The sequence below is a fragment of the Oncorhynchus mykiss genome, chromosome 2 (genome assembly GCF_013265735.2).
Source record: "Oncorhynchus mykiss isolate Arlee chromosome 2, USDA_OmykA_1.1, whole genome shotgun sequence".
In the NCBI taxonomy this organism is placed as follows: Eukaryota; Metazoa; Chordata; class Actinopteri; order Salmoniformes; family Salmonidae; genus Oncorhynchus; species Oncorhynchus mykiss.
This window is the reverse complement of record NC_048566.1, coordinates 61,897,291-61,906,820: the sequence shown is the minus strand read 5'-3', so window position 1 is coordinate 61,906,820 and position 9,530 is coordinate 61,897,291. Positions and strand designations below refer to the sequence as shown.

At 42.7% G+C, this 9,530-nt stretch overlaps 1 protein-coding gene across 1 annotated transcript; it reads right to left on the bottom strand.

Moving 5' to 3' along the window:
* Window positions 1–1,635: 1,635 nt before the first annotated feature.
* LOC118937286 lies at window positions 1,636–3,490 on the bottom strand. Its single transcript, XM_036934623.1, has 4 exons — window positions 3,335–3,490; window positions 3,013–3,131; window positions 2,695–2,845; window positions 1,636–2,567 (listed from the first exon to the last, which is right to left on the bottom strand). The coding sequence occupies exons 2-4, from the start codon at window positions 3,126–3,128 to the stop codon at window positions 2,076–2,078; spliced, it is 759 nt and encodes a 252-aa protein (XP_036790518.1). The 5' UTR covers window positions 3,129–3,131; window positions 3,335–3,490; the 3' UTR covers window positions 1,636–2,075.
* Window positions 3,491–9,530: the final 6,040 nt, after the last annotated feature.

Here is a 9,530-nt window from a genome sequence, read left to right as displayed (position 1 = left end):
ACATTGTTCTAAAGACTGTTGACATCTAGTGGAAGCCTTATTGGTAAGTGCAATATGACCCCATTTAGACTGAAAGGCAAGGAGTTGAAAAACTACAAACATCAGATTCCCCACTTCCTGGTTGGATTATTCTCAGGTTTTCACCTGCCATATGAGTTCTGTTATACTCACAAACATCATTCAAACAGTTTTAGAAACGTCGGAGAGTTTTCTATCCAAATCTACTAATACTATGCATATATTAGCTTCTGGGCCTGAGTAGCAGGCAGTTTACTCTGGGCACGCTTTTCATCCGAACGTGAAAATACTGCCCCCTATCCCAAACAGGATAAACTGAACATGTGGCTAACAGAAATGGAATAATGTGTCCCTGAACAAAAAGGGGGTTCAAAATCAAAAGTATTTGCCAGTTCTTGCTGTGAGATGTTACCCCACTCTTCCACCTGTAAGTTCCCAGACATTTCTGGGGGGGGATGGCCCTAGCCCTCACCCTCCGATCCACTTCGCTGGCCATGGCAGAACACGGACATTCCTTTTTTTTGTGTGAATTTTACCCCGTTTTCTCCCCAATTTCATGGTATCCAATTGTTTAGTAGCTACTATCTTGTCTCATCACTACAACTCCCGTACGGGCTCGGGAGAGACGAAGGTTGAAAGTCATGCGTCCTCCGATACACAACCCTACTGCTTCTTAACACAGCGTGCACCCAACCCGGAAGCCAGACGCACCAATATGTCGGAGGAAACACCGTGCACTAACCTTGGTTAGGATATCCCTGCCAGCCAACCCCTCCCTAAACCGGACGACGCTAGGCCACGGACCTCCCGGTGGTGGCCGGTGGTGGCCGGTTATGACAGAGCCTGGGCGTTAACCCAGAGTCTCTGGTGGCACAGCTGGCGCTGCAGTACAGAGCCCTTAACCACTGCGCCACCCGGGAGGCACAGTGGACATTCCTGTCTTGCAGGAAATCTCGCACAGAACGAGCAGTATGGCTGGTGGCATTGTCATGCTGGAGGGTCATGTCAGGATGAGCCTGCAGGAAGGATACCACATGAGGGAGGAGGTTGTCTTCCCTGTAACGCACAGTGTTGAGACTGCCTGCAATGACAACAAGCTCAGTCCGATGATGCTGTGACACATCGCCCAAGACCATGAAGAACCCTCCACCTCCAAATCGATACCGCTCCAGAGTACAGGCCTCGGTGTAATGCTCATTCCTTCGACGATAAACGCGAATCCGACCATCACCCCTGGTGAAACAAAACCATGACTCGTCAGTGAAGAGCACTTTTTGACAGTCCTGTCTGGTCCAGCGATGGTGGGTTTGTGCCCATTGGCGACGTTGTGCCGGTTTCCTTACAACAAGCCTACAAGCTCTCAGTCCAGCCTCTTTCAGCCTATTGCGGACAGTCTGAGCACTGATGGAGGGATTGTGCATTCCTGGTGAAACTCGGGTAGCTGTTGTTGCCATCCTGTACCTGTCCCGCAGGTGTGATGTTCGGATGTACCGACCCTGTGCAGGTGTTATTACACGAGGTCTGCCACTGCGAGGACAATCAGCGGTCCGTCCTGTCTCCCTGTAGCGCTGTCTTAGGCATCTCACAGAACGGACATTGCAATTTATTGCTCTGGCCACATCTGCAGTCCTCATGCGTCCTTGCAGCATGCCGAAGGCACGTTCACGCAGATGAGCAGGAACCCTGGGCATCTTTCTTTTGAGGTTAATAGAAAGGTTAGTATAAAGGCCTCTTTAGTTTCCTAAGTTTTCATAACTGTGACCTTAATTGCCTATCGTCTGTAAGCTGTTAGTGTTTTAACGATCGTTCCACAAATGCATGTTCATTAATTGTTCATGGTTCATTGAACAAGCATGGGAAACAGTGTTTATACCCTTTAAAATGAAGATCTGTGAAGTTATTTGGATATATATGAATTATCTTTCAAAGAAAGGATCCTGAAAAAGGGAAGTTTCTTTTTTTGCTGAGTGTACTTTTTCCACCCTGCACTGTGAATGTTTACACCGTGTGTTCAATAAAGACATGAAAAAGTATCATTGTTTGTCTATTGTTGTGACTTAGATGAAGATCAGATAACATTTTATGACCAATTTACGCAGAAGTCCAGGTAATTCCAAAGGGTTCACATACTTTTTCTTGCCACTGTACTTGGATATGGATTTCCCAGTAGATGGGAGACAGGGAAGCAGTAATATGCCTACAGCCCCCAAAGAGTGAAATCTGGGAACATGTTCATGACCAAAATGACCTACCACTGACGGGCTAGCTGAATGTGGTGAGCAGGTCATCACAGAAGACAAGGTTCCAGAGTGATCAGAGTCACTGCTAGGTCTTTCAGATGGTGGTCTGGCAGAACGTGGTCTGGTAGTTTGTGGTCTGGCAATATGTGGTCTGGCAGTATGTAGCCTAGCAACCTCGAGGTTCTCAGTCGAGATCTGACTGGAAAGAGTGTCCATCGAGGAGGTGGAGTGTCTGAAGGGAGAGTCCATTCCCAGAGGTGTGTGTGTCTCCATGCCCAGGGGTCTCCAATCTCCCATCTGGCTACCAGGCTAAGAGAGACGGGTGAGAAAGAGAGGCAAATGGATGAAGATACCAACAGAAACACTGAGGTCCTACTGCTGCTTAAGCAACTGTGAGTTGATATCAGCCCTAGGAGTGCCGCTGTTCCATCCTTACCTGTCCAATCACCGACCAGCGGATTCGGCGCTCCAGGCGCAGCTCCCTGCACACTTCTCTTTCCAGCTCCTTAAGCCTGAGGCGTCGTTTCACATCCCAAGCCAGTTCGGCCAAGTGAAGGTTCTTCCCCTCTTCCATTTCACTCTGAAACCTTCACATACAAGGGAACATAAAACATGATTAACCTTAATTTTTCTACAACTCAAACTGTCCACCAAATCTATTTCTTAAGTTATTGCTAGATAGGTCAACGTGATTCCACACCTTTGCTTATGTTTTTTTTTACAAATTTGAGTAAAAGATTCTAATAACACTCACGTGTTCTTGAAGTAGTTTCTACCCTTGGCAATGAGCCAATCTCTAATATCCGTCAGTGAGATGTGGGACGGAACCTCCCCTTGCTGCTGCAAGACTAGGAACTGCTTCAAAAGCATTTTCTGAGAGAAAGAGAGAGATAGAGATTAATTTGCACCATTCCACAAGTTTTTCCTGGTCTTGTCACGTGATCAGAAAACCCTTTCCCGATCCATGAGCAACAGCAAGTTACATACACAGTTGGAATAAAACGCATGGAAAGGTGTCTTACAATATAGCATTTGTGTTTTTATAATTATGCATCTAGAAAGCAGACCACTCTAACCTGCTGGGCACAGCACTGCTTCTCCCACAGCAACTGAACTGACTTGATGTAGCTACTGTAGCGATTGTACTCTTTACACGTACACAGCACCTGAAAGGGAGGAGCCACAAAAGAGCCATTTTTAGAGGAAGTTCATGTGTACAAACACCCAATCCCAAATCTACCTCTACCCGAAACCCCAATATTGATTGATTTTGCCTGTATTTAACCAGGTAAGACATTAAGAGCACATTCTCTTTTACAACCTGCATTAACAATTACCATATGTAGATTTGGATTTGTGTAAACTAAGCAAAATGGCAAACATTTCACCTAGCTATCATATTGCTTACACCTGTCCAATTTTCTCAGTTCCATATAAGTGTCACTTTTAGATTTTGGAAAGAAAAGGGAGGTCTGCCTTGCCTTCTCATTTGAGGTGATGAGGCCTTGCTTCACCAGCCGCTTCTTCCTTTCCGGATGGCGGAAAAAACTCTTCAGGTGTTTGTCGTGGAGGCAGTTATAACTAACATCTATGACTCTCATTTTGGGGTCCAACAAGTCAAACCCTGGGGTCTCCTGATGGAGCTGTGGATTGTGTTTTAACAAACCTCAATGTCAGGGCAATGGATACTACAGTGGGAATGGTTTTGGAATTAGGACTGAAAATGGGAAGGAAGTAATTAAAAATATATAATTAGGTAACATTTCATTTGAAAGAAATTGAGGATCTCAGATCATTTGGAATGTCATACTATCACACTAACCTTCTCCCCCAGTTTTCCTCTGAAGAATACAGGGAATGTCCTTTCTGGGGCTTCCTGTAACCCCTACAAAGACAGAGACAATCATGACAGAACTTTATAGATGTGGGGTTTTGGTAATGGTTTTGATAGTAGACCCCATCCCTGTCACTTGGTTTGTAATAATTCCACCTTTTGCCAATTCACTTGCATGAAAAATGTTGAATCAAGCTTATCTCTAAAACAAATGTGTTTGATCCATTTACATTGTTAAACTATCCTTAAACTAGTCAACTAGCCGTAGGCCTACATGATGACTGATTCTGTAGGCTACATATTCATCTCATAGACTTTCATCGTCCATCTTTAGAATTATACAAATGTGAAGCGACATTAATATGAAGAACGAACAAAGCATTATCCTAGGCCTACTCACATTTTCTTCTTCTTTGCCCGCACTTTTTGACATAGTAGGTATATTGACTAATATTGTAAACAAGTGATGTCATAACTGAAACTTGATTATCCTGTGTCTCCAGAAAAGGTATGCCCGATGCCCTCAAGTAAACGTCCGCTATCTGATAGACCTATGTTGTTGTACTGATATAAACACTATGAAAGGATATTGTAGTCTTAACCTACTGATATAGTCTACAGGCTTATTTATGGTGTGCCCGCTCCATAAAGCGCACCTCCAGTTGTGCCTGGGCTTGCTGCAACACGTGCACTCTGTTGCCAAGCCTTCCACAGAATCATATCTCAACCCTAAAATGTGATCCACATGTATTCGATGTCGAAATTGTCAGTCATTTGCAGTGATGGATTTAAAGCATTACCACGACTACGTCAATATTATTCAATTATTGCACCCACACTGCTTGGGCGCGCCAACGAGCGTCTGCATAGCAAAGGGCTAAAATAGAAGACAGTTCTATTTCTGATGCAGATCACACTGCAAGTCCTGCCTCTCCCATCTCCTCATTGGTTTATAGAAGCAGGTACCAACGTGCCATCTCCTCATTGGTTATAACCACGTGGGTGACTGAAAAACCAAAGAGGTCAGTGGCGGTAAGGCACCTAATTTATGAAAGTTGCCAATCGCAATATAGAATCAAGAGAAGAAAAAGCCTGGAAGGAGGAGAGATGACTAGAAACGATTCGGTTGACCGTTTTATGTGTGGATTAATTGGTGGTGTAAAGGACCTTGGTTCACACAGGGTCATGTTTGGCGAGTCAGTGGACAAGTATCCTGCCTCTATTGTATTGAGTTTTGGAGAAAATGGGGGTCGTATTAGCAGTAACTGCAAAAAGTTACTGTGAAACCAAGGTAAATGGCAGTAACTGAACTTACTGCCTTTTAGCTTGGTTTCAACCTGCCCTTGGCTGTAGTTACTGCGTTTGACCTTTGTATCATATCATTTTATTCTGATAGTGATGCAATCAAACCTGTATGACACTGACTGACAGCTACACACACATACATTGCTAATCTAGGGATACAACACCATGGCACAGCATTCCCGGGGGAAATTATGGTTCAATTTGCCCTGAAACGCCGACATCCAGACACTGGTAAGAACTAGCTAGCTAAGTACATCTGACATCAAAATAAATTAGCTAGTTAGCATAGACTAACAATGCTCCCTGCTCGCATAAGAGATCTGCAATTGATACTAACGTCAATCTATTAGCCACATAATCAATTATATTCAGAAATTTCATCTGCTGGTTTCTTTGAATCAGTACACCATACACACAATTTCTAGCCAGTGACAGCCACTTAGCTAAAAATGACGCGCCCCTACCAAAACTTCAAAACCTACCTAGCTAGCATTAGCATGAAGCAATAGATTTGTGCTACATGTTCCCATAAGAGACGATCAACAGTTTATACTAGCTTCAATCTATTATACCTGGATTTAATATTATCCTTTTAGTTGTATTCTGACATTCAATGGGTTATTTGAATCCGTAACGTTACACCACACACACACGATCTTTAGCCAGCTGACGGTCAGTTGGACGTGCACCGCATACTGAATTGTCAAAAGCCACGCACACTCTTTTTCCGGATGAGCGCACACACAGCATTGCTAGCTCATTAATAATATATCCACTCACATATTTAGGGTTTCTGGTTTTCTTTTATATTCCAGTATTGCGTGACTGTCCTGGTCAGGGAAGTTAAAATCCCAAATTGTATCCATCACCTTTGTTGGTGGCATATGTAATTAGTACAACAAGCTTTGACATGCCAAACGTGTGCTCAATGTGTCTGCTTCAGTGCCATCTTTACATGAATGCGGAAAAAACTGTTTTGCATGATTTCCACCAATCCCTGTGGCCTAGATGATTAGTATCAATGCGGATCAAAGTTGCCATGTGAGGGTGTATTAGACAGTACAACCACGTCAATACTAGGTTTTATTCCTGTCAATGTCCATCCATGCAATATTTTTGTATTTGTAAATAAAAATGAAAATGTAAGAGCCTTTTTGGGGAAGCAGGTATGAAATTAATAGATGAACTGAGTTTTGACAGTGAAAATTATTAAGATAATGTTTGCACAAGATAAAATCAACATTGATTATATCCTATATTATAGAATAACTGAAAAGGATTATGATCATATGTTTGCACACCAGAAAATGTCACTATTAATTATTATCATCCATGACAGATTAGAATCATTAGGATGCATGTCCCTGATTATTTGCTCTATTTAGTTCAGTTGAGTTTGAGGACCACATTTCAACAAAGATTCCTGATCTACCCCCTTTAACTGAAGTCACAGTGTCAACACTATTTGAAGAAATAGAGAGCCAGTGGGTGGTCTCTGACTCATTAGACATCAGACTATCAGAAGATAAATCAATTGTCAATGATGATGATGAAGAGTATCATCCACCTTCAGAGTTGGATGTTCCAGCACAAGTGGTAGCTGAGCCCGTGGACACAACTCCAGAACACCTATCAAATAAGAAATCCAAGATTCCACCAATGGGTAAGCCATGTGGTCCCAAATGCAAGAGGCAATGTACTCAGAATATTTCAGAGGTTAGGCGAAAGGAAATATGGGAAAATTAATGGGAGATTAATTATAAGGAGAAGAGGACATGGATCTTCCTCACGGTGGCACAGCAATCTAAGAAAAATGTTACAGTTGGTGCTTACAGTCAACGCAGCAGGTCGTTTCTGTACCATCTTCTAAACCAGAGTGGTTCTGCACAACAGGTGTGCAAAGTGTTTTTTCTGACAACATTGGGCTACCACCCCAAAAATGACAGGTTGATTGTCACAATGATGGGCAAGTCAATCACAACCAAACTGATTCCACCAAAGGATCAGAGGGGAAAGAAAGCTTCAGCGAGCAAATTGAACATGAATCCAATCCTGCAACACATTGAGTCCTTACATCCCCAAATCAGGCACTACAGACGAGAGCATGCCCCACATCGTTTCTACCTCCCTAGTGACGTCAATATTCGGTTCATGCATAATGACTACAAGGAGAAGAACAAAGATGCCAGCTGCGGTTATGAAACCTATCGCAAGGCAGTAAAAGGAAGGAACATCAGCTTTGTGAAGCTTGAAGAGGAGGAGTGCGAGCTCTGTTTGGTGTAGGGTCATCATCTTAAGATGGAGCACAGGGAGAATGAGGCCATGGAAACCCAAGCCTGCCAAGACAACAGCCAAGCAGCACCTGAATTCACCATCACCAACCCCGACTGCATTCAATGTAGAAAATATGAGGAATATAAGAAGTCTGCAGGGCAGAGCAGAAGCCATTACCAGGCTGATGCACAGAAAGATTGGCCTGAGGACTGGTCTGTGAAGAGCGTTGATATGCAAAAAGTCATCATGCTCCCTCGCATGCCAGGTGTGAAAACAGCATTGTTCACAAGAAGAATCGTTGCCTATCACGAGACATTCGCCACCATTGGAAAGAAGTCTCAAAAGAAGAAGTAAACAATCTCAGTGGTATGGCATGAAGGAACAGCTGTTCGGAAGGCAGAGGAGATTACTTCCTCTTACGTAACAGCACTGGAGAGTGAGAGAGATGTCAAGCATGCAGTGTATTGGGTGGATAACTGCACTTCTCAAACCAAAAACTGGTGCCTCCTAAAATCACTGGTGAGCGTTGTCAATGCTGACTCAACTTTGATGGAGGACATCACCCTCAAGTTCTTGGAGCAAGGACACACCTTCATGAGTGCAGACAGTTTCCACAATGGCGTGGAACAGGAAATGAAAGCTCGACCTGGAGGTGTGGTGTACGACTTCGGGGACTTCCTCCATGTGGTCGCTACTTCCAATGCAGGCAAGGTGGAGGTGGTCGATATGAAAAAGGAAATCATCCTGGCATGGAAAGCTGGCCATTCCATCGTCAAGCTGAAGTAGGCAGCAGCACCAAAGCTGGCAGAGATGGCTGAGATCCAATTGAGGCGTGGATCCAGGAGCCTCTTCTACAAAGTCTCCCATGAAGAAAAGGACTTCACAGAGCTTGACTTCCTCATGAAGAAAGTCACTCTAGAGACACTCTCGACACTACGTACACAGGATAGAGGGATAGAAGAGTCCAAGAAGATGATCATAATCACCAAGATGTGTTCTCTAATGCCTGCAAATCGAAGGCAGTTCTGGAATGACTTGGCTGTGAACAGCATTACTGAGGATGAGGAGTGATATGGAAGTGCACTGAAGAAGTTTTACTTAAAAATGAAATATTACTTAAATGAAATGTAACTATTCAGCGTTTTATCAATTGTAGCTAAATGTAATTTGGGTCCTCTTGTGAATATGAACATGTAAATATGTTTAAAATGTATTCTTAAAGCTGTTATTTATTCAATCAAAAGTAGAATTTGAAAAAATACAAATAAAATGTTTTTATAAGCAAACTCATGGTCATTTTTTATCATTTGTATTACCCTACATCATATGATTAACACACGGGGTGAGACCCGTAATCATCTGCGCAATCCACAATTACACGAAAGCCCAAAACACACAGCACAGGTACTCACGCGCACCAACGGACATTGTAATAATAATCAAAAGTCCAATGTAAACTAAAGGGCACACTTATACAAGTCCTAATCAGTGGGAATAGGGGACAGGTGTGCGTAATGAAAGTTCCGGCGGGATCCCTGACATCCGAGAAGCGCATGAAGCATGAATGCTCTGACTTCTGCGGCCAATGCAGAATTCGGATTGACCATGCCGAGTCCTTAATAGTAATAGTAATAATAATAATAATAGTAGTAATAATAGTAATAATAATAATAGTAGGAATAATAACAATAGTAATAACAGCAATACTCATAATAATAGTAATAATAATCATACAAATAGTAATAATAACAACAGTAATAATTATAATTATAGTAATAATAGTAGTAATAGTATTAATAATAATAATAATAATAATAGTAATAATAATAATATATGGCATTTCTGTAGCGCTTTTCATA

Bases quoted from the DNA above. Each gene is read 5' to 3' on its own strand.
- LOC118937286 (XM_036934623.1), bottom strand. From the start codon at position 3,128: ATGCTTTTGAAGCAGTTCCTAGTCTTGCAGCAGCAAGGGGAGGTTCCG. The intron at 2,846-3,012 runs GTGAGTGTTATT...TTGTATGTGAAG, and splicing joins AGAAACTACTTCAAGAACAC to GTTTCAGAGTGAAATGGAAG. The intron at 2,568-2,694 runs GTAAGGATGGAA...CGTCTCTCTTAG, and splicing joins GCTGGTCGGTGATTGGACAG to CCTGGTAGCCAGATGGGAGA.